The following is a 26,203-nucleotide window of genomic DNA, read 5'->3' on the forward strand; positions in this document are numbered from 1 at the left end:
CATTACAGGTTTCGCTGCATGGCCACCTCACGCTATTTTTACATTTCACTTTATATATAGTGTCCGTGTCTCGGTGCTTCTGTTACGGCTCCCTCGTTGCATGTCAGCAGGAAATCACAATTAGCAGTGCTATGTAAAAGTCTCCCTTGCTCTTTAGCATTTAATTCTTCAGTAAAGAGGACATTCAGGAGTCATGCAAAATTATAAATAAGTAATTGCACCTTTATTTCTTGGCTATACATTACATAAAGATAGATAAGTTCTAAGTAAATAAACTTCCATCTGAATGTGAGGATTACAGTGGTAATCCTGAAAAATTGCCTTGGGTACAGTTGCTTTGGGGTACTCTAAAAATGGTTTTCTTGACACACATGCTTTTGAATTAATCAGATAAGCAAGCATATGGTGGTGGGGGGGGGACCCCTTATAGTTTCTACATGTGTGAATCAAAGATGGGATTTGTTTGAATTACCCTTTAGTCTCCATTGTTAAAATCAGAATTAAGGTCTTTGTTTAGTGAAGCCTTAATAGCAATCTGTGAGATCGCCGAGAAGGGCTGGTTGCTGCAGGATAGTTCTCAGCGTATTATGCTGTTTACCTAAGGGTTATATTCAAGAAGCTCTCTGAACAGCTGGGCTGATTATTGAAAATGCCTCGTAGTCACTTCCAGCCTAGGCTGATCGATATGGGTGCAAAGCTGTACAGGGGAGGGAGCTATTTAAGCATTGAGAGCCCGGGGGATAAAAGAGAATGAAAAAATCATGCTGGACAAATATGCTGAAAGGTTCAAAGGAAGACAGAAGTATCTTGACTTGCTATAGGGGGCAAATTCCTAAACAAACGAAAAAATTTTAAGTTTATCTTCTAATGACATCATAAATATTTAGTTATTTTATCTTATAACACCCCCCTAAACATTTAGAGGGAGCAGGAAAGACTAATCAAGAATAAAAAATATATATATTTTTCATTATTTGAAATCAAACCTTTTACATAAAATTCCCTACAATGCTTTTCAGTGATATTATAAGGAAATATTTAACTTTACTGTTAAGTAGATTGAGCTCCCATATTTTAAGCCTTTCTTAGGATCTTTGAAAAATCATAGCACCAATGTATTTCAACACCCAAAGGCAGGCAGAAATTTTCTATTTCTTTCATATTTTCTGCTGCAGAGATTTAGAGTAGAGATATTAACATTTCCTTTTGTCTTAGTTCTTGCAAAACAAGTTTGTTTTTCCAGTGCTGTTTTTAAACAGTTTAATGTCATAAATAAAAAATATACTAGATATAGGAGATCTTATCTCCTAAAAACATTTGGTGAAATTATAACATTGAAGCAAATGAATCAGCATTTTAAAAGCTTGTTTCTTTCTACAAAATTGAATAACAGATAAATACTCCAAAAGAGAGGGGGGCAGAATCCACTCAACTTATCAAAGTGAAATCTGTGTCGAGCAATCCTACGTCTTGTTACATCCATTAGTTCTTACTTTTACTCTGTGCGTGAGCATCAGACAGGAAGTCCGGGAGCACAGAGGCAATCAATATGAAAACTGTGAAAGTCTCTTAATTAATCAACTCACACAAACTCTCCGAGTAAGAGGATTTTACAAGCATTTCAATTAAAGCTTTCCCTTTTTATTACCAAATTTCATTGACAATAAAAAATGCGTAATCAAAGTTGACATGATTATAAAAAGCAAAATATTATTTAAGCACTGAGCTTTTGGACTTATCAGAGACGTTGATTTTCCGATGTTTATTCTTTTGATGAATCAGATGCTAATTGGATAGTTCTTCTATAATAGTGATGTTTTCAAAATTTCAAAATGGGTAGGTCTTTGAACATGTTTGTACGTCCCTCCTCATGCGAACATCACCCTTTTGGCACACTCATTCCTAGAAGCTACACAGCTGACTCGTTAATGAAATTTAGCATTAATACATATGCATTAATACCTTATTCAGTGAAACGTTTAAGAGCTGCATTATGTGACTTGTTTTACTTCCGAATCCCACAGGAGCCCTAAAATACTTGGAAAGCCTGGCAGCAATTCTGTTTACCTCTGAATTGATAATGAAATATGAGAAACTTAGGACATTGAAAAAATACATACAGAATCTGAGAATATTTATTTTAAAAAATGGTCAGCTTTGTCTAATACTTTGTTTTGGCTGCTAGGAGGGTTTGTTTGAAATCCTCCATGACTCTCAGCTCTTAGGATGAAGCCAAACAAAGTTTTAGAAACTGTACTGCCGATGTGGTTTGTGCGAGCTTTCTTCCCTGAAGACTGAAACATAGACCAGGAGTCAGCGCATCATATAATGATCTGTTCCTCACCTGGGACAGGGGGAAGGTTATCTGCCTCCTTCGTGCAGCCTTTCCTCACCAGGAAGTTAGAAATAACCATCGCCTTCCACTGTCTGCTGGGGACTTGGAAGAGTAACAATCAAAAGGGCCATTTGAGTTCACATAAAAAGATGAAATTATGTTTCTTTAACCTGAAGAATGAAGTGTGTAGAACAGTGATGGCAAACCTATGACACGCGTGTCAGAGGTGACACGCGAACTCATTTTTTTGGTTGATTTTTCTTTGTTAAAGGGCATTTAAATATATAAAATAAATATCAAAAATATAAATCTTTGTTTTACTATGGTTGCAAATATCAAAAAAGTTCTATATGTGACACGGCACCAGAGTTAAGTTAGGGTTTTTCAAAATGCTGACACGCCGAGCTCAAAAGGTTCGCCATCACTGGTGTAGAATATGAGAATATCTCTTAAATAGTTTTTATTTTTAAATGCTCATCACATTAAATCTATTTATTTTATATTTCTATTACCAAAAAATACTATTAGAGCTATGGAAGATGTCATATTAGGATATCTGTTAATAGCAGTATCTAGACCAATGCCATTAGAATGTTATCTACCTGTGAAGCATAAAATCTGGTTTTAGGAATGAAACATGGGAGGTTGTTTAAAAAAAAAAAATAGCAGAAACTGCCCTATTTATCAGGAGTCATAGTAGTCAGCCTTCGGATCAGACTAAAATCTTATTTTGCCCGTGGCTTTCCCAGTCCCCCCACACCCCACCCCACCATCACCACCCCTCAGAGCGCCGGTGCACCAGCTCCTTTGGGGATCTGGCCTTGCAGAGCCCGGAGGTGGGGCAGGAGGATCTCAGCACTCCACCAACACACACGCTGGCTTCCAGAGATAAATATTTAACTGGATCAGGTTGTTCCACTTCGTAAGTGATTTGTTCTCCTTGATTAGTGCACTGTGTTAAGGGCTCTGATGTTGACTCCCAATAGAAAAATGTAGCTAAAGTGTTTTAATATTGGCCCTTCATTTGGCCAACTATTGAATGAGGCAGTGGCTTTATTTAAAGAGACTCTGTATTCTTTTGTGTATAAGAGAGGAGTAGCCCTGAGGGTAGTCTGAATGCAAAATACAGGGCTCTGGTCCAGAAAGAGATGTTAGGTCATTTGTTGTCTGGGCCCCAGAAAGATGGTGATGAAGGCCCTGGTTTAGCATCCAAATTACTCAATAGGCAGGCACCAGTCTCAGTTTCGAGCCGACAATGGACAATCAGGCTTATTCTCATTGGCTGGTTTTTTTTATAACTTCAAAAGAATAGTAAATATTGCTTTGTTGTCTTCGGACTATTACAGAAAAGACAGTAGTTTTTTGTCGTGTTTGGGGTTTTTTGTGTGTTTTTTTTTTCAAGGTAAACAGTCTAAAAGGAGGGGGAAACAGCAAAAGTTGTGGATTTTTTTTTCCTGTTAGAAAACGCGGTATCTGAGCAGGCTCGGAGAGCTGTCAGTCCGGCACTTCGGGCTCTCTCTCTGATCACACCGTTCGAAAGCCTTTGCAGCTCTCCTTCCAGTCCTCCTGCAGGCTCCCGTGGTCCCATATGTCCCACATCACCTCCCTCCCACTCCCTCCCTCAGACACCACACACTTGCTGCTGATAAGAGGAGAACCAGAGCAGCCGCTCTCCTTTTGCTGCCCAATTCAGAAAGGTTGAGGACTCCCACCTGGGCATGCACTCAAAAACTGGGGGTGCTGGAGGAACTGGCAGAGGCCATAGTAAGTGACCAGACGATGATGTGAATGGCAGGTGGGCTCAAGAGTGGAGATGACCTTAGCAAGGAGTAGAGGTTGCCAGTCCTGATAATGTAGACATGGTATCAGGCAGAAATGCCAGCGAGAATTGGGAAGGGTCCCAGCCTCAATACCAAGGTCTCACTTGCAGAAGGTCTCGCCTAAGTGATCATCTCTACCTGTTACCTTTGGTATCCCTGTCTCCTCCAGGTACCTCTTCACCATTCCCTAATTATCCCTTTTTAGTGGGAAAACAAGATTACCCAAACTTCCAAAGGTGTTTTATGTGCTGCCCCTTTTATAAACCACCTTTGACACATCCCTGTGTCAGTCCATTGTATAAACCACGTAGAGTTTTCAGTCTCCAAGCTAATTCCTGTACCTCTTTGAACACAAATGGATGAGAAAAAGACAGGAACCATATCAATCTTTGTGAATGACCAGAGCCAGGGAACCATTAAGTCACAATTTATAGCACAGTGTTAAGACAGAAAGATTCTCAAATAGCCAGAATCACTCTTTGAGCACCATGTTAGCACGTATTGCGTTTAAAATGTAATAAATGCAGTATTCATAAATGTATATGTGCTTGTGATGTGTCAGCAGTGTGTCTGTAGGTCTCTATTTCGATCAAATAAACTTCAAATATTCCAGAATGTAGACCACATCTGGCCTCATTTTTGAACTGTCCCTCTAGGAGCAGTTCTAAAATAGGAGATTGTTTCCATTTTTTTCCTAATGAGGAAAATCCATGTGTTCTGTGATTATTAATAATAATGGCTTCAAATACATTATTAACTGGTTGCATTGGAATGTGCTTTCTAGCAGCTTAGGAACTCTTTAGAAAAGAATCCTGATCCCACTGCAAAATGTCTAAGCGGTGTCCCTCTGACCTGCCTCCTTCATCAGTTTCATCGGCGACCAGTCAATCCAAGCAGAGTTGCTGAGGGTCAGCAAGGGAGAGATGGGACAAATGTGAAGGATTCATGGTTCAAAATTAGAGTGACCTTTGATAAAAATTTAAAAGGAGTTGATGATTCTTATATTTTTTTTGACATATGAATTTTGGAACTTTTCTATAAATTTTGTGTTCAGCGGAATTCCAAATATTGACTCATACACATACTCATAAGCATACTGTCTATTTATCTATATATCTATCTCTCGGTCTCTGTATATCTCTATATCAATAGATACGTAGAGGTAGATATGCCAAACGACTGCCATTTATGAGGTGGAATGAATGATGGGTGAGATTTATTCCCTGCCCTGAGGTTGTTGGTTACAGACCAACATGCCAAACCTTAGGATGTGTGTCGTCATTGTGGTACAGGCAATGAATCGATCGAGTCTAGAGGAGAGAGAAACATTCAGCAATGCTGGTCACGAAAGGCTTCTAGGCAGCAGTGACATTGGAACTGTATTTAAATGCGTTTCTCCTACACATAATTCTCTGTGCATGTTTTCTATTTCAATTATATTACATTGTGAGGCATGTAAGTCAGTGATCGTTTATAATTTTTAAATGTCTTATTATTTTGTAAGTACATCTTTAAAACTCCAGCTTTACTCAAAATAATCCAAGACCATTTACTATGATTTAAAGTATTCATAAAGCAAGGTGATTATTACTCTTGAGACCATTGTACAAAGCCCTGAAGTGTGTTAGACATAGGCCAGAAACCTCTCTCCTTTGTTATATCTTATGAGTCTGTTAGGTTAAAAAAAATCTATTCATTTTTCCTATTCCTGTTCTTGAAAAATAGACTTTTATGCCATAATATAAAGGGAGGATCATTGAGGAATTCTCTTTCTGCATCGCATATGCTACCAAAGACTTGGAAAATCAAGAGAAAAACAAACAAGTATGCTTTGCTTATTAGTGCGTCCACCTCCATTTCCCTAAAGTTGCATAACTTACTCAGTTAGGCAAATGCTGCAAACACTGAATCGCTGTTGACATTGAACGTTGCATAGCTGAAAAGAAAGGGATGTATGTGTTTTTTCCATTTGCTATTTCAATAGTCTAAATCGCAGTGGCAAATGAAAATACAATTGAATCTCAAGTGAATGGCCAGGAACACCGTATATTTTATGAAATATGGCAGCATAATGAATAGGAGGTAAAAAAAATATATATATATCCTGGCTTTCAAGTCCTGATGGTTGTGATGTGATTGAATCATAGTGCATTCTGTTTGATGTCTGGGCTTTGCTATTCAGATACACTGCGAAGTCTGTGCATCGCCCTCTGAAAGTGCACCTGGCAAACCCGCACGGAGGGAGTTTGTTTTGCCTGCACCTGCAAGAAACATACATGCTTAGAGTAGAATTTAAGCAGAGGCATTTTAATTCTGATTGCCATAGATTTCCCCACACAGGGAAAACTATCAGTCAGGTACAAAAGAAACTGCTTAGGATTCGAAGGAATTTGACAATTTTGTTGTAGTTCCTAGCCTGGCAGGTGGTAATAATGCCTGTGCCAGCACTGTCAAAATATGAAAATTAAAGTGACGATGGGTTTTAATGAAATCCATTTGACAAATATAATTAAGGTGTTTTAATATGAAGTCCTGTAATAAAGACTACCGGTGGACTCCCTGAGGTCCTGACTAATTGTGTAGATTGCTTTTAAGCTTTGAATAGTTTTATTGGATAATGAACTGTTAAGAAGTGTTAGATCTTTCTTAAGCAGAATTTGGTTTGAAAAAGAAGAGGAGAGACAGGCCTGAGGTGTGGCATTTTAAACATAATTAGAGGAGAGATTTAAGTTAACATCTTTGATCTTGCTGTCAGTTTTTGATTAGAGCTGTAAATGCTTTAATCAAGTATAGTGTAGTCATTACATTTCTGACTGTTTTTTAAACTGCGAAATTACTGAGACATTGACATCAATTTTAACACATTCTGAAAATTTGCAGCGGAATTGGGTTTCTCTAGCCAGTATTTGCATTAGAATATCTGGTTATATGGGCTTACCAACCCAAAACACAATGGCAAAATAATGTCATGGTAAGGACTAGTTTTGTTTCCGTGGTAGTTGAGCAGACCAATAATACAGTACAATTCCTTTGGTATTTCTTTTTGCTTTCTAGGAATGTGTTTGCAGGTTGAAAGACCACATCCTATGAAAGTATTCCATTAAAACGTGTAGATGAGGAAGTAATCTCAACTGTTCACTCACAAGGATTTTATAATATTAGATGTTCTTAACTTTCACTTTTCAAGAACCCTGGTTTGCCTCAGAGCTCACTACAATCATCTGATACCATATTTGGTTTTTATTCCCATGCCTGGGACATAGTAAACATTCAGTAAATATTTGTTGAATGAATCAGTAATCACCTTATAATAACTGAGTATGTAACCTACTTAAATTATTCTCCTAAAATTAAATACAATCCAAATAAGTGAACTGTAAAGAAAAAGTCCATTCCTTCTCCCCTGCCATCTGTCTTGACCCAATTACTCATAATAGGTATAAATGGGTAGATCGTTGGTATTTCTGTCTAGTTTCAGATAGCATCACTAAACTGCTGTGTGGGATTCTCCCCGGTGGAATTCTGCCTCCCTAGCATTTCAGCCAGGATTGCAGAAGTGGTAGGGCTATTTTAAGGCCCATGCCTCGGGGCCATTCATTGACTAATAAGGAGGCCACACTGATTACATGGTCTTGAACTTTCTACTTGTGTATCGGGTGTTACGTAGGATATGAAATTAAGAGTTAAGAAGTCTGGATTCTAATCTAAGCTCTGCCTAACATGCCATGTAGAAAAATTGCTTTTCTTCAGTGATCGAATCGAACCCCCAGCTGCTGACTCCAGAATTCTATTGATTAGTGCCTAGTACATGTCTCTTTACTACCTCCACCCTCTTCACCTTTTTTGCTTTTAATGTTTTCTTCTTTTTACTTTTCTTTGCACTCCTACCTTTTTCCTCTTGACTTTCCCAGCATCCATTCATCCATCCAGGGAGTTTGTACTAAGCATGTATTATGCACCAGGCATGTGGAAAAGAAATAACACCAAGTGGCCATATATTGCTTCTTGGTTACTAGGTGCCAGAGATGGGGAGTGGGTAGACAGGAGAGAATACTATCTTCATATCATCCACTTTGATGTATGTGCCACTGGATGATAGATGTAGTTTGGAAGTAGGAGTGGCCGGACCAGATGCCTTTCAGCATTTTTACCTGCAAATACTGAGAGAAATAAAATCTTCTTTGTAGAATATCCAACAACCCATCCCATTGTTTTAAGTATCTATTATTTACAGTTGTTTTCAGGCCAGTATTATGTCAATTCTGAAGCTACAGTAAAAACAACTAGGAATCATTCTTTCCATAGGTCCTTACCTTTGTCTTCTAAGATTTGAAAAGAAATGTGAGTTTCACAGTAGAGTGTCAGTTATGCTGTTGTAATTGTTAGGTTATCGGTAGACACTCAGTTTTTAAATTATGTCAGAACATATCTTCATTGTTGTGAGACAGATGAGTATGTGTGTGGAGGCAAGAAGCTTTGCGGGGGGGCGGGGGCGGGGGGGGGGGGGAGTCATGAACTGTGGATTCCTGGGGACCCGTGAAGGTGATGAACAAGTTAGGGGAGAGAACCATGTTTTTAAGTTAGTTGATCCAACGCATTTGGCACATTCCTCTGTTTAGCACTTGCACAGTGTTTTATGCTTTGTCGTGGTGGTGGCGATTTTCACATCATTCTACCCCATTAACTGTGAGCTGGTACACGTTGGGAACACACTGTATTCTTTATATCTTCACGGTGCTTGCCACGTGGTTGGTGCTCAGTGATCTTTGTTGGATTGAATTATAATCCTACCTCTGATGTAAAATTTGTGTCCACAGGCAAATTGTTTAGCCTTTCTGGGAGAGTTCATTTTCATTAGTATTTCCAAGAAGAAGAAAAAAGAATGGAGAACCTATCCATGGATGAATGAAAGGGGCTGCAAAACTGTTCCTTTGCTTCCATGGGCATATTGTAAACTCCTCCTCACCTCTCCAGCTCACCCCCACGTGAGATCAAGATTCTCTGATGGGACCGTGATAGTTCTCACTTCCAGAGTATCTGTCCAGTGCTTGGAGGTCGTGATGAAGGACCCATAAAGTGGGGAGGGATTGTGGACGCATGATCCCTTCTGAATCCATACATATAATCAGAGTCAGTCTGCTTATAAAATCATCAACACACTTTTTCCCACTGTGCTAGGTGTTCTTTTGAAGTCTCTCATGCCAAGCTCTGACCTCATTTCTCAAGATGTATCCACAATGTCTAAATGGAAGATTTGGGCAATTAGAACACAGCCCCAACATGCATAATGTTTTTGAACATTACTTTCCATTTAACACTTAAGGACACCACTAAGGTAAAATACGACATGCACACTCTATAGTGTTAAATGGCATTCCATTAATGTTGTCAATACTGAAAGTGGGGTTGTCTCCATTAGTTATATGTGGATTTGTTTATCATTAGAGCATAATATTGAGGATCTCACATAGGAATTTTTTTTTAAATAGTTCCTCTATTACTCATTGGTCTCTGCAATTGTTTTTAAAGGAAACAAGGAGATAACCTATATAGAAATTATACATCAATTCCTCGTCTGGATTGATTTAGTAACTTCCTATGAAAAAAGTGAAAAGATTTTCCTTCTCCACTGGAATCAGGGTTTAAGAGTAAAAATATTAGAAATAAAAACCATATGCATTCTCATTCCATCTTGCTCTCGCTAAGTAAAGAAAGTTAATGGTTTATGCCAACGTCTACCTCCATAGAACTAGAGAATTTTTGAAACTGGTCAGAGGATGCTATTTATTACGTTCAGGGCAGTCCTAGGACACGGTGTGCTTCTTTGTTACTGACGGCTTGGTTGTCCGGTTTTGGAGAACAGTCCTGCTACCTGCTCGGTGAACCAAACTTTAAAACGAGTATCATCCACTCTAATTACATTAAATCATCTTTAGGGTAAACCAGCATTGAAGTTCATGAAAACATTGCAGACAGTTCAAAAGGAGTTGCATTTTCCTATGGTACTGAAGAATCAAGAATAATTTTGAATTCATTCTGCCTTATTCCATCTCACCTTTGTAAAGGCTTGTTGTTGTTATTCTTTTGGTAGGAACCTTAAATATTCTCTCTACTCAGCAGTCTTTTTTCTTCCCCCAGTGTTTTGAGCCTCCAGCTTTGTAATGTAGTTTTTCAAATATGGCATTTTGCTTTCAAACGGGAGTTCAAATAGGAGATAACATAAATTCCTAATTAACAATTCTTTGTCTCGGGTGAAATGTTTACTGTGTTTGCGTTTGTAAGTGGGTATAATATATACCTATTAAATAATTTGTTTAATCATCTGTTAAGACTTGAGAGGTCTGTTTGTACTTGCTGTGTACAACAAATATTTTATTTGTATATAGATGTCTGGGGCTGGGGGAGGGGGGTGGGAGTAAGGTTTCAGTCACTTTTCCTGCACCTGAAGAGGAGAATGGGATTTGCCAGTGATAAATGGGGAAGTTGACTAGCTAACTAATAAAGATTTGTCTTAATCAAGTATGATTTGTCAGAACAGGAGCGCACTGGGGTCAGGGCGCGCGCAATGAATTATACAGCATTCACAGGAGGAAAGGACCCGGCACGAGACCTCATCAATATGCTGCCATTACCCACTGCTAATTCATATTCAAAGAGTGCTCTGCACAGCCAGTCTCTAGGTTGCTGGGCTGTTCACCAGCTTCCTGAGCTTCCTGTTTGTGTGAAGAAGAAGGAAAAAAAAGAAGTTCCATTATGTTTGGCCATCACCTGGGTTCTCAAGGTATATCAGTCCCCAACACTGAATTTATACCAATAATTTGAAGTGTGGCTTATTGCACTATATCACGTATGTTTAGTTAGCACCTACTATGGACTCTGCAGCATGCTGGACGTGGGGAGGATACAGATGCACAGGACACATTTTCTGCTAGCAGAGGTTGAGGATGCTTTCTTCTAAGCCTTCAAGTATTGACTCTAAACCTGACTGCAGGAAGAGGAGCCGTCTGCCTTCACATTAAATATGTCCTCCCAGTGAGGATTTCAGAAATTTCAAGAATAGCTCTAGCTGTTTCCTGAAGTTTGGCTTACATTAAATATATAGAAGATACTTTCTTATTTCTGCTAAGCTTGACTTTCTAACCAATGACTTTCATTCTCATTTGTGTATATGATTAATTGCTTTGTATAAGTAACTTCTTTGATTTGAAGAGCTTATTGTTTCTTCTCTTCCTATTGAACGTAATTTGAAGAACTGCTCTGCAGTATTCAAGGCCAGCCCATCTGTAGTGTGCAGACAGAGGTGGGAGGAAGTCCTCCGGGCTCTGAAAGTCAGCATAAGGCAGCAGCCCTGTCCTCAGAGTTTCCTTTATGCTTAAGTGGCCTATCAGGTGGCCTTTCAGATGAGGTTATAATTCTGACAAACTACTTTGCAGTAGCTCCATGTCTAAGTTGGGTAGAAAGATATTGGCATCATCTTTCTTAATGGAATAAGTACTGTGGCAGTTGGGGATTTCTTTGCCTCAGGTGGGAACAAAGAACACCAATTCTGTGATTCAAAGATGCTGTGAGGAGGTTTGGACGTGTGCGTGAGCTGGTGCTGAATTAGAGCAACGTCTGAACTTCGGTGTAGGTGAGCCCTCAGTGAAATCTAGGCTGCCACCCTCGTGAGTGACGCCACGAAGATATTCCCAAGGCAGTGTAGATGGACGGGTGGTGAAAGCAGACCCGAGACAACCTGGTCCTTGGAAATGAGTGGCCTTCACATCAGCAGTCATTGTTGTCTCCGCGAGTGTGTGGTCACTGCATGTCTCTCAAATGACAACGCCTGGAAAGGGATGGGGAACTCTGAAACTGAGGGTAAAGGAGTCAGAAAACAGGCAGCTGGGCCTGGCACATAGACCATAATGTGTGAGGCTCTTGGACCTTAGAAAACTCACCTTGCTTTTTTTTTTCTTTCACGTAGAAGCAGTCATTTTTTAATATTCTCATCTTTGTACTTGGTTTATGACATTCAAAAAGTCATAAAATGTCTAGCTTCCTTTTTTTGTTATGTGTTTGACCAAAGTGTGGATCCAAATTGCCCGGCCAGAATGCCTGTGATGTTGGCCATTTATGGGCTGCTGAAAACACAGTGTGTGCCAGTGGCTTAGGGATCGAGCAGATGTGGGTATTGAATACTGGCCAATCTTGGGCAAAGGACTTAACCTCTCTGAGCCACAGAGCCTTGTCGTTAGAAGGGGTTAATAATAATCCACTTCATAGGGTGGTGGTGTGAAGATTAAATGCAGTATCTGTCAAGTACTTAGCCGGTGCCTGGCATACAATGAAACAGGCAATAAATAGGCAAAAATAAAAATTCTTCCCTAGAGGGAAATATTCATTGCTGTATTTTACACACCGCCTGTAAGCAGTAAACTTTCGTTGGATATGTATTGAATGAATGAAGTCATTTTTTCATCACCACGGGTTTAAGCCTACAAGCCTTTTTTTCCTCAAAAAAGTCCCATCTCAACTTGTTAATACTCTTACATGGAAGTTTTTTTTAAAGACTTGATTTTAGCAGTTCCCTATTAGAGCTTGTTGAGATATAATTAAAAATCCTTCTTAGCATCATGCTCATATGCTCAATATACAGTCTTGCCCATGAAGCCTAATAAATTCTCTATTGTATTTAAAAACAATAGTGGCTTTGTTTCATTCTGTATTTTGGGAACTCCCAATGTCACAGTGCTGGCTAAGGAACGAAACAATAGTAAACATTTTTAAAGGAGTTTTACTAAAGGAAGCCTCTAAGTGCATATTTGGTTATGTATTATCCTTCTGAGGTCAAACTGATATTTTACTGTACAAAGTCCAATGATTCTTTACTTGACATTGAGCAGCAATTGACATCTGATGAGCAAAATTATGAAAATCGATATTTATTTACCCTTTCCCTTTAAGTCAGAAGAATAGCCCTGGCCAGTATGGCTCAGTTGGTTGAGCATCATCCCAAACACCATAGGGTCACTGGTTCAATTCTCTGTCAGAGACATGCCCAGGTTGTAGTTTCAGTCCCAGATGGGGTGCATAGGGAAGGCAACCAATCAATGTTTCTCTCTCTCTCTCTCTCTCTCTCTCTCTCTCTCTCTCTCTCTCTCTCTCTCTTTCTCTCTCTCTCTCTCCCTCTCCCTCCCTCCCTCCCTCCCTCTCTCTTCCTCTCCTTATCCCTCCCTCCCTCCCTCTCCCCTCCTCTCTAAAATCAATTTAAAAAAATTTTTAAATAAAGCCAGAAGGATAGCATAAATATTGGGGAATATTTAGCTTCTTCATATCTTTTATTCTTTTTAGGAAGACAGTAATTTAGGCTTGGATCTTTCACGGGCCATATATCTCAAGTTTAAAAATAATACCAAGGTTACTTCACCTTAAAATTCTGCCAGAATATACCATGAATTCATCTATCCCTTTTTTGTTATGCTTTTCTCCATTTGTTTACTAATTCCCTTGTATTGGGTTTCATTCACTTCTACCTCTCAAATGTCAGTGTCTAAAAGGCAAGAACCTCTGCTTTAGAGTTGTTCAGGAATAAAATGTGTTTGTCTTTTTGTCTGCTCCATGATATAGTATAAACTCCCTCCTTAGATTTTAGAGTTTTCTGTGGATTGCTCTGGCTTATTTACATGTGATTCAATTAAACTTTATTTACAAAAGCAGGCCACAGGATGGATTGGCTTCAGAGCCCTAGTTTGTAGACTCCTACTCTAGACCAGTGTTTCTCAAAGCATAGTCCCAACAGCAACAGCATCATCTGGGAACTTGTTAGAAATGCAAGTCCTGACCTACAGAGTTAGAACTGTGGGTATGGGGCCCAAGAATCTTTTGTTTTCACAATCTGGCTTACTTCTGTTTATTGATTGATCTATGCCCTATCTACTTCCACAAAAAGAAGTGGCTTATGGTAAAAGACCAGGTAGGCATACCAAGAGCAGAAAATATTAACCCAGGACAGAGGACAAGCCAAGAAATAAAGGAGAGATTTGGACCATTGTGGAGTGGGAGAAGGGCTTGCTGTATAAAAAATCCTAGAATAATGTTGTAACAATTAAGGATTAAACTCACCAGAGCTTCCTAGGATTCAGGCCAAAGAAAAAAATAAGTTGGATTACATAGCTTACATTATTCATAATGTAAAAATGAATTATTTCCTGTACTGTAAAAAAAATGTTTTTAAATCAGGAAGAGGAAGAAGTGTGATGGTGGTCTTTAAATAAGACACTAAGAAATGTGATGAATCCTATCCTTGAAATCAACTTAACTGAGACATCTTGGAAGTATTCCTTGTTTCATAATTTCTTAAGTAAATCTTTCGAGTGCAAGAAACACAGAGTTAAAGGGGTAAATTTCTATAGCAGGGCCAGATATGTAGTATTATAGAATGCTAAGGAATGTTGGCCAACAGTCCTTAACAAAGCGTTTAACTTGACTTCTGGCAATTTTTAAGAAAATACATGTCTGAGCCCCACTTCCAGAGATTCTGATTTCGTCAGCCTGGAATGAGGTCAACACAACTGTGTTTATTACAAGTTCTATGAATGTGTCTGATTCTAAACAAAGAAGCTCACCCCAGATGAGACCCTGTGCCTTTGACTGTCCCCTTCCAATTTCAGTCCTCTCACTCACTCACTCACTCAGACTTTTGAAGGGAATAAATGGCAGAGGATTTAAGAATGAGAGACTGGCTGGATGCTGAAAGTGGGTATTCTCTAATGTCAAGTGAAAAAGACTCAGTGCTGGAACCCCAGGATAACAAATAGTTCTTGTCCCCTGTGCCCACCTTGATCAGTTGGAGCCGATTGCCTGGCGCACTTCATGGACAGGGCTAGTTGCAAGCAAGCATTGTTCTGGGTCATTGTGATTGGTTAGTGCTCTCTGTGTTCCAGGCAATGTGGTTGGTTAGTGCTCTCTGTGATCCAGGCAATGTGATTGGTTAATGCTCTCTTGTTCCAGGCAATGTGATTGGTTAATGCTCTCTGTTTTCCAGGCAATGTGATTGGTTAATGCTCTCTGTGTTCCAGGCAATGTGATTGATTAGTGCTCTTTGTGTTCCAGGCAGTGTGGTTGGTTAATGCTCTCTTGTTCCAGGCAATGTGATTGGTTAATGCTCTCTGTGTTCCAGGCAATGTGGTTGGTTAAGGCTCTCTTGTTCCAGGCAATGTGGTTGGTTAATGCTCTCTTGTTCCAGGCAATGTGATTGGTTAATGCTCTCTGTGTTCCAGGCAATGTGTGATTGATTAGTGCTCTGTGTATTCCAGGCAATGTGGTTGGTTAGTGTTCTCCGTGTTCCAGGCAATGTTGTTGGTTAGTGCTCTCTGTGTTCCAGGCAGTGTGGTTGGTTAATGCTCTCTTGTTCCAGGCAATGTGATTGGTTAATGCTCTCTGTGTTCCAGGCAATGTTGTTGGTTAGTGCTCTCTGTGTTCCAGGAAATGTGGTTGGTTAATGCTCTCTGTGTTCCAGGCATTGTGGTTGGTTAATGCTATCTGTGCTCTGGGAAATGTGGTTGGTTAGTGCTATTTGCTGGGTGTTGGGATTAAAGAATGGCAGCATGAATGGCACATGTTTGTTGACTTTGCTCTCAGGACGAGTGATGTGGATAGCAGAAATGACATTTTGTTGAAAAATTAAAGAAACGGACTTATTTTGTCTCTCTGAATTTTTATTTCCAAATGCTAATTCCTTTCATTTCTAAGCCACCCTTTATCAATCCTCTCACTTTCTCAGTTTTCCTCTCGAAATTTTCAACATGATTTCTTGCCCGATATTTTTTGACTGTTGATCATCCTCTAGGTCAGCAGTTCTCAACCTGTGAGTCACGACCCCTTTGGCAGTTGAACGACCCTTTCACGGGGGTCGCCTAAGACCATCCTGCATATCAGATATTTACATTATGATTCATAACAGTAACAACATTACAGTTATGAAGTAGCAATGAAAATAATTTTATGGTTGGGTCACAACATGAGGAACTGTATTTAAAGGGCCAGAAGGTTGAGAACCACTGCTCTAGGTCAAAACTGTGTGTTTCTTTTGTTGTTGTTGTTGTTGTTAATCCTCACCCAAGGATATTTTTCCATTGATTTTTAGGGAGAGTGGGAGAGAGAGGGCAAGACAGAGAGAAACATCGATGTGAGAGAAACACATTGATTGGTTACCTCCAACTAGGGCCAGAGCCCAAGGAGCCTGCCACCAAGGTACATGCCCTTGACTGGGATCAAACCCGGGACCCTTTGGTCCACAGGCCAACGCTCTATCCACTGAGCCAAACCGGCTAGGGCAAAACTCTGTATTTCTTAATGCTTGAAATCAGCAGCATTGATGGTCAAGGCCTGTCCTCTGCCTGTACCCATTGTTCTGTGTCTCTTCAGACTCAATAAGTTTCTTTTTTCCATTTATTCAATACTGGCCCAACTCGGAGATACTGCAGATTTAGTTCCAGACCACCACAATAAAGCAAATATTGCAATAAATCAAGTCGCACGAATTTTTTGATTTCCCAGTGCACATTAAAGTTATGTTTACACTACACTGTAATCTGTGAAGTGTGTAAGGGCATTGTGTCTGAAATACAATGTACATACCTTAATTAAAAAATGCTTTATTGCTATAAAATACTAACCATCATCTGAGCCTGTTAGAAAAAAAGTGAAACCAACAGACTTGCTCAACACAGGGTTGCCACAAACCTACAATTTGTTTTAAAAAATAAAAAAATAAAAGCACAGTATGTGAAAAGCACGATAAAACAAAGTATTCCTATATATCTGCATTCCTTCCTCATGTTGTAATCTAGGTGTCTGCTTTCAGAGTGCTCAGGTCAAAATAATGGAAAAAAAAATACTGAATAAAACGTAATTTTTTAATTTATGATTCAGTGAAAATATTGGTCCAGGCTTCAAGTTAGGACACAAATTAGAATTTTTAAAAATATGTAAAATGTTTAAGAAGATGGTAACTTTTTTAAGACAAATTCTAAATATTTTATGTGAATCAGTAATAGCACTGTGGCCTCCTTCCTCGATCCAGAAACAAAACTTAAATCAATACGAATCAAAGGCCTAAGTGCAAGAACTAAAACTATAAAACACTTAGAAGAAAACATGAGGTTAAATTTTCATGACCTGGATTTGATAATGGATTCTTAGATATGACACCAAAATTACAAGTAACGCAAGAAAAAAATTGGTAAATTGGACTCTATTAAAATTTAAAACTTCTAGACATCAAAGACACTATGGAGGGAGTGAAAAGACAACCTGTAGAATGAGAGGTACATGACACACCACATATCTGACAAAGGTCTAGCCTAAAGAACTCTTAGAACTCCACAACAGAAAGGCAAGCCAATTTAAAAATGGACAAAGGACTTGAGTAGACATTTTTCCAAAGTAGATATACAAATGGCCAATAAGCACATAAAAAAAGATGCTCAGCATCATTAGTCATTAGGGAAATGCAAGGCAAAACCACAATGAGGTGTTACTTCACACCGACTAGGATCACTATATTTAAAAAAGGGGGAATTAGAACCCTGTGCATTATTGGTGGGAATGTAAAATGTGAAGAACAGTCTTGTGGTTTCTCAAAAAGTTAAACACAGAATTACCATATCATCTAATAATTTTGCTACTAAGCATGTACCCAAAAGAACTGAAAACATATATTCAAATATCTGTACACAGATGTTCATAACAGTACTCTTCACAATAGCCAAAAGGTAGAAACAACCAAAATATCAATACAAGATGGATAAGCAAAATGTGGTTTATCCATACAATGGAATATTATTCAGCCACACAAAAGAAGTATGATACCTGCTACAACATGAATGAACCCTGAAAACATTAAGTGAGGGAAGCCAGTTCATATTTTCAAATTGACATGATCTCAATGATTTTCAGGATTTAAACCTGAAGATTACAAGCTATGTGTGTCTATTACCTGTGTTTATATATTGACATGCATCTATTGCCTCATACCTGAATCAAAAGGAGAGGAGTGATTCCGCCCTTCGGGCCATCTTTCCCTTCTAGCTTCAATTCAAACTAGGACCATGGAAGGAAATATCAAGAGAAGGAACACCAAGACCAGTGATCCTGGTATCGTGTTGTATTCACACAGAACATTGAGTTTCTGTGGTTTTATTTGCCAGAACACTAAGCGAAGTGTTCTATTCGGCTCTGAACATAAATATGTTTTATGCCATAAGTGTATGTGAGTGGTGGGCTGACGGGGGGGGGGGAGATTGGGATGTCATCTTCGGATTACCTACTTTTCACAGCAACAATGATCAACTTAAGTACATGTGGGAGTGGGGACTCAGTGCAGGCTCATCTTCCAAATTGTGAAAGAAGCCAGAAGTCTACTTTCTATATGAAATCTCCTGGGTTGGTTTTTTTTTTTTAATATCATTTCCAATGTTATGAAATGCTTAAAATTGTGTTTCATAAAAACAAAACATGTTTGCCATTTACAGAAGTTATGCGGTCTACCCAACTGTGACTTCCGAATAAGGAGATAATTAGAATGTTGTACATTCAATGATAGAAATGTGTACAGTTCACAGCTCTGCCTGGAATGGTTTCTCAAAAGGCTTTCTAATTACTTTCTAGGCACTTGTCAATAGTGTACGGCACTTTTTGTTTTGTTTTCAGAATGAGTGACTCATTCAACCCGGGGATCTGGACGATGCTGTTCATGTCTCCCTTGTCTGTTAAGTAAATGCGTGTTTGGCACATTCCACAAGTGAGCCTTTGGGATGTGTTTTGACAGTTTTGCCCATTCAGGTTGTCTGCCACTTCATCTCCTGACTTTTACACTGAATTGTGAAAAAGGAATGTCTTTCCTGGGGCTCTGGTCTTGTTTCATAGAATAGAGCTGATTCATTCTCATTTTTGAATGGAGCTGTAATTAACATGGTTCCTTTTGTTTAACAACCTCAATTTACATAGTACCTGCTCATGCCAGAGCATCATTATTGATAGCACAGCTTCCTTGACTGATGTCTGAGGGCTCTGGGAATAGTGTTTATTAATTATCTGCAGCAAACCGAGTAACTAAGGGGAGGCTCTGCTGCTATGACTTTGATGAAAGTGGCGCTGTTGCTTTCTTTAATTGCTTAATGATAGATTTGATCATCTTAAAACAAAATAGAATATGTACTTACCTGCTAAGAGGTAGTGTTAAATCATAATTTCTTTAAAAAAAAATAAAGAGAAAAAAAAAGAAACCTGTACTCTGGGTACTTTTTTTGCTATACTAGTATTTCTACTAAGAATGCATAAGTTTACCTTCAGTTTATATGAATGTATAATTTCCTAGAATAGTGTCCTCATCAAAGTGCTTGTAAATATTCTATACTCCATAGTTAATGCAGACATTGCAGAGGCCAAGCAGGCTACTGCATGAAGCAGTCAGTCCAACACTGTAGCTTTGAATAAGCTGGAGAGTATGTAACCTACTTAAAAGCATTGAAGTTTGAGTTGGTTGTTGTTTTAACATTGGGCAGGGGAGACAGGGAATGGGAAGACATTTGTGGGCTTCATTTGGCTCTTTGTGCTGTAGTTTGCTTAATGCTCTATAGAGAAAAGAAGACAGTAAGATTTTACTATATAGAGCTGTTGAATCCTAACATTCCAGAGACAGAAGGGGCACTAAAGATTCTCTAAACTGAGACCCAGAGAAAGGAAGTGTTTTACCTAAATTAATCTCCAAATGACTACTTCTTTATTTCTTCTAAGTGGGTATTAAAGACAGGGGGATTTGGAGATTTTTCTAAAGAGGGTATTTCTGTGTTTTTCCAATACAGTGACCATTACCACATGTACTTATTGAGTACTTGAAACGTGTCTAGTGCTATGGAGGAACTGAATTTTAAGTTTTATTTCATTTTAATTCATTTAAATAGCCCCACGTGGCCAGTCGGTACCCTGTTGGACAGAGAATCTCAGGTATTACAATTTTCATTCCTTATCACAGTCTACCTGGAAGAAACATGAGCATCAGTCAATTTTACCTTCTCATAGAGAATATTTTAAACTGCTCATCTCCAAAATACAAGTTCAGTAATATTTTTTATGTTCATTCAGGTCAGTCTCATGGTGGTTCAGGTAGCGTGATTATTTTATGAATGGAGAGCAATGATGCTTTCAGTGGTACAAGCTCCTCGAGTAAATCCAATCTTAGGCCAGCCCTTCAGGACATTATCTTGCTAGATTTGTGGTTCCCTGCTAACTGCTTCATTCTTTTATGGAGCAGGAAAGTGCTGAATGCCTGTTACATACTCTCTCCTCCCCCCAATATATTGGAAAAGAGAGGAAATGTTAGCCAAAACCCATTTTGCAGTTTGTGACCCAATAAAAAGGGCCACGGATCAAGGATATGATTCATTCTGGGCCATTGTGAAAACAAAAGCTCGCTTTATAAACTGGAATGCTGTGCTCCCAGGATGGTTCTGAGCACCCCTGTGGGAAGGACAGAGAAGTGCAGGAAGGAACTTTTCTCCCCATGAATCCATTCATCATGCTCACGCTGACATGGAGAATTCCAGCTTGCAACATCGGTTTTGATTTTCTCTTATGCTTCCTGTGGTTTCTGACTCTCAGGACGATCCTCACACAGTCAACAGTGGAGTATTTCTACAATTTATAATTTCTCAAATTATTTCAATAAAGGGAATATGGCTATTCCCATTCTAAAGGTACTTTGAAAGTTTGAAACTGAAAACTCTAGACGCGGGTATTGCATCTGCATTGGTGTAGGCCTGTGAGCTTGTGTTCTTCATTGGTGTCTTGGTGAATGCTTGCATCTTAAGTTAAATTATTCAAGAAAAGTAAACCTAACAATGTTAGTAATTCTTAAATAAAATAATCCCTAAATGTCTAATACTATTCTGACCAAGGACAATCTATTTTTTTTTTAAGGACAATCTATCTTTAAAAGATCCCCTCTACGTTGTTTGTTTTCTTTTGGTTTGATTGGGATAGGGAAACACCTAATGGGAAAAAAATCTTACGTAACTTGCTTTGAAACTTTTTTTTTTATTATTCTACAAGAGTAAGCATTTCTGCCGAAACCGGTTTGGCTCAGTGGATAGAGCGTCGGCCTGCGGACTGAAGGGTCCCAGGTTCGATTCCGGTCAAGGGCATGTACCTGGGTTTCAGGCACATCCCCGGTGGGGGATGTGCAGGAGGCGGCTGGTCGATGTTTCTCTCTCATCGATGTTTCTGACTCTCTATCTCTCTCCCTTCCTCTCTGTAAAAAATCAATAAAATATATTAAAAAAAAAAAAGTAAGCATTTCTAATATGTTTGGCCTGGAATTTTCTTTGTTGGGATATTACAATTGAAGGCAGCAAGTAAGAAATAAAAAAATAATTGTGTCCAACAAATGTCTGTTTGTGTGTTAAGACCAGGACTTGTACATCCTTGCCAATATCTCTTCTCTTCCCAGACAGGGTTAATACTTAGGATGCTGAGATGTTCCCCAGGAGGCAAAGAGATCGAGGGAGGGATTTATGCCTCCTGAAAAGGCGTGGGCTCTTTGCCTCTTGTTTCACTGATTTCTTAGGTGTCAGACTATAGATCCACTCAGACTGGAGTTTTTCCCCTGCGAACCTGATAGAACTGTGGATCTATTAGCTGCCTAACAATATGGTCTTCTCCAGTGCCACACTGGATATGCTTGGAGAGAAGGAATAGATCACAAACCTTTATATACTCCATTTTTCACTGTATTTCATTTTCCTCGTTGCTTGGTTTATTCCACAAATACTTATTGGGAACATTATGCTGGTGAAACACAATGGTAATAATAATAATAATAATAATAATAATAAAGTAGGAGTAATAATCTCCTACTTCCTATTCATTTGAAATTATATATTATAATACCATCAATCTTGATAGAAAAGATTATATAAATAGTATTTTGCTGAAATAATTCCAGTATTGATGGTGTTCATCGATATCAGGGATTCTAAGTTAAAAATGAATTAAAATTGCTATATTGCCCAGCCAGTGTGGCTCAGTGTTTGAGGTCACAGTTCAATTCCTGGTCAGGGCACATGCCCGGGTTTCGGGCTCCTTCCCCAATAGGGGCATGCAGGAGGCAACCGATCAATCATTCTCCCTCATCATTGATATTTCTCTCTCTCTATCCCTCTCCCTCTCTCTCTGAAATCAATAAAAATATTTTTTTAAATGTTATATTACGTTGATTAAAGGAATTCAATGTAACAGTAGTTCCTAATAGTACAAAATTCAACATTATAGCTGTTAATGCAAAAAAAGAAAAAATTCAACCCTAGTTGTTTCCTCCTTCTCAACTACCAGTGTCATCTTCCAACTTTTGTGATGCCTCCCCTGGGAACCACATATCTTATCCAATTTTACTTTCAGGATAAATTGCATGGAGGTAATAATAGAAAGCTAATGTCAGTCTGAGAGGAGATATTATAATGGGAAAGTACTCCACTGGAAAGAATTTTCAGAGTTTTATAGGTATCAAAAATACACTTATGTTATTGTACTTAACCCTTCTTACTACTTGGAGTTTCTATGTGAAAGGAATTTACCGTACATTCCTTTTTCTGATATGCCGTGAAATGCAAACTCTAATATAAGACTTGCCCTTTAACTGCTAAATCTTCACCACTGGCCTGGAAGTTCCTGCAGTGCAAGGGCTTGTGTTTACTGGCCATGTCCCCAACATCTAATCTGGCACAGAGTTCTGGACTCCTGGATTATTCGTTGAGTGCATTGATGTTGTGACTACACAATTACATGCATGTATATGGTACCTTATAGCTTTCAAAGCATTTTCACTTAGGTTATTTTATTTGGCTATAACAATAATTCTACGAGAAAGATAGTACAGATGTTTTAATCAATGAATAAAATTTCAGTTCAAGTGGGTTGTAGCAGACCCAAGATAGGAGGAGGTCAAGGTCATAATAGTCCACTGGTTTTTTTATTCAATTATTATCATTCAACAAATAGTTATTATTATAGACCAGTCACTATGCTAAGTTTTTTAACTGGATTATCTTACTTAACCCTTGCAACAACCCCATGATACAGAACTATTTTTATCCCCATTTTAGAGATGAAGAAAATGAGGCACAACAAAGTTAGGTGACTTGTGCGAGGCAACACAGCTAGTGTCAGCACTGGGATTTAGGCTCCAGCAGTGAGGTCACTGCCTAAGCTCTCAATATGGCTTAACGGTTTTAGGGTGACCCTCTAAAAAATATGGCAGTATGCACACATAAATCAAATAATTGCCATGGCAATTTCTTAATGCCTTTATTAAATTAATTGTTGTTATAATAAATGCATTTTGTATGTCTCTGTAAGTTTATTAGCCAGAGATTATTGTTATAGGTTATAGATAAAAAGGGAATACAAGATAAAAAGAAAAAAATTAAGAATAAAGTAGTCACACAAGTTGCCAGGACTAGAAGAGAGGCAGTTATCATTCTTCTGTGATAGAATAAGGTGCCTCCCAGGTGACGGAGAATGAGTCTGAGAAAAATATATTCAAGGCAACTGAATATGTGTCAGGTCTCGTAAAAGATGCTGCAGTCAGAAAAGAGCCTACCACCGCCACCAAATGGGATGATCACAGCAGGGGGAAACCTCATTGGAACTCAGCAGTGTGGCTTTTTGAAAAAAAATATATTTTATTGATTTTTTACAGAGAGGAAGGGAGAGGGATAGAGAGTTAGAAACATCGATGAGAGAGAAACATCTGCCTCCTGCACACTCCCCACTGGGGATGTGCCCACAACCAAGGTACATGCCCTTGAGCGGAATCAAACCTGGGACCCTTGAGTCCACAGGCTGATGCTCTATCCACTGAGCCAAACGGGTTAGGGCAGCAGTATGGCTTTTTAATGAAGATTCCTACCTGCCTATTACCGTATAAATGTCTGGACTTCTGTCTGCAGCTTGAGCTCTCTTCAGCTACTTATTAATGAGTGCACCTCACCCTATCTCAACTATCCAGGGTAGCTGAAAACACACTAAACTTTAAGAGAGTAGAAGCCTAGAGAGAGTTCTACCAATAAGCTGCAGTAATTAAGGGTATGAGGACTATTTATGTGGGACGAATATGTTAAAATCAACATTGTTTTAAATGGAGTCTCATTTATATATGCAAAACAGGGAAATAATGAAGGAGGAAGGGTAGACTAGAACCATTAACATTATTTATAGCCTGTGAAAACCAAAGGCTAAATGTCACGATGATAACAGAGAGACCATTGGACCTTGACTGTCCATCTTGGCAAGTAATATGCTGAGGTGGCCTTGGGCAAGTCTTATCACCTCTAAATCGTCATTGCCATGGTGGTCATGTTCTATAGGTTGAATTTTAAATCACATCTCATCATACTTACGATAAATAGGTAAATTCATGACATGCTTTTTAAATGTTTTTTAAGTACATGAATAAATATGTGTCTGATGTGTCATATAAACTTATTTAACATTTTGGTACTTCTGCTGAAAGTTATTCTCACACCCAAAGTCATCTTTCCTTACTCAAATTTTCTCTTTCATAGAGCAAATTGGCCAAGAGATGTTGGAAAACCTCAGTCACGACAGAGAAAAGATACAGAGAGCACGTGAAAGAGTAAGTAGAAGTGATATCATCTTTTCACAAATTCAATAAATAATAAGACATGAAACTAAGGGTCTTTGTGACAGTCACAATCACATAGATGTAAGTATATATGAAAACTAGAAGCCCGGTGCACAGATTCGTGCACCAGTGGGGTCCCTCGGCCTGGCCTGTGCCCTCTTACAATCCGGGACCCCTCATGGGATGTCGGAGAGCTGGTTTCGGCCTGATCCCCGCAGACCAGGCTGAGGAACCCCACCGGTGCATGGGGCCTCTAGATCTTTGCTTAATCTCTTCCCACCCTCCCCCCTTCCCTCTGAGATTCATCAGTCTGTTCCATGTTTCCATGCCTGTGGTTTCCGCTCCTGCATTGAGCGTCTGCCCCCAGATGGTCAGTGCGCATCATAGTTACCGGACGGTCACTTAGGCTTTTCTATATATAGATGGCTAGGAGGATGGAGGGATGAAGGGATAGAAGACGAAACAGAAGAGTGTGGGATCTAGAAAAAATGAGTTGCCTCTTCATGTCCCCATCCTGAAATGCTCCCACATCGACATTTTATTTAGCTCTATTGCTGAAAAGGTCATTGAGGGAGATTTTGAAGTATATCAGGTTTTGGAGTGAAATCTAAAAACATTGGTCTCACCCTTCCTCAAGTCACTCTGCTTCCATTTATAGTACCAGAACTTTGCACATTCACAAATAGGAAAACTAGTAAATTACCGATATATATCAAACTTTATCAGCCTTTGAGACATTTGCTTTTATATCCAGTTCAAGTATCCAGTTTAAAGCTCCTGGGATTATCAATCTCATGTAGTTTTCTAAACCTAAGAATTTCCAGAGATGGATCACGTGTCAAAAATGTATTTCAGTGCATTTTTTATGAATTAGATTTTCTATCGTGAAAGAAAATTATTGTTTGCCAGTGCACTTTAAAAATTAATCCAATAGCCTTCAGTTTTGTTTTATTTTAATGCTGCTCTTCTTCTCCTAGCTTCGGGAAACAGATGCTAACTTGGGGAAAAGCTCCAGGGTCCTGACGGGGATGTTGCGAAGGTAAGAGCAAGGTAGGGACCCAACTTTCTCACTCTCCCTTTTTTTAACTGTGTTTCTCCTCTTGTTGCAACCGGGCATTTTTCAAGCATGCAGGCTTCTGCTCTCAGTACCCTGTGTCGAGACCCTTTTGAAATGCCAGAGCACTGATATTAACTCTTGTTTGGACAGGGACACGTTCTGCACACCTTAGATTAGAGAGAAGGTTTGAGCTAGAGGGGTTACCTCCAGCTATGGGAAAAAATTAGGGTTAGACATGAAGTATTTTTTCATAGCCTGAGGAAGGCCCCATGGCAGGAGCTGTGTGATTTTATTTTCTATTCCGGTAGTCT

The 26,203-nt window shown here is 39.0% G+C and overlaps 1 protein-coding gene across 4 annotated transcripts in view; it reads left to right on the plus strand.

Moving 5' to 3' along the window:
- VTI1A (vesicle transport through interaction with t-SNAREs 1A) overlaps positions 1 to 26,203 on the plus strand; it is a 314,120-nt gene that overhangs the window by 156,679 nt on the left and 131,238 nt on the right. For 2 of the 4 annotated variants that reach the window (XM_081104653.1, XM_081104652.1), the window contains 2 exons: positions 24,756 to 24,826; positions 25,813 to 25,885. In XM_081104653.1, the coding sequence (XP_080960779.1) occupies positions 24,756 to 24,826; positions 25,813 to 25,878 (137 nt within the window). In that variant the 3' untranslated portion in view covers positions 25,879 to 25,885. The remainder of the gene's footprint in view (positions 1 to 24,755; positions 24,827 to 25,812; positions 25,886 to 26,203) is intronic. The other 2 variants (XM_081104650.1, XM_081104651.1) reach the window with 1 other exon arrangement.

This window comes from Myotis nattereri, assembly GCF_964212035.1.
Source record: "Myotis nattereri genome assembly, chromosome: 13".
Taxonomy (NCBI): domain Eukaryota; kingdom Metazoa; phylum Chordata; class Mammalia; order Chiroptera; family Vespertilionidae; genus Myotis; species Myotis nattereri.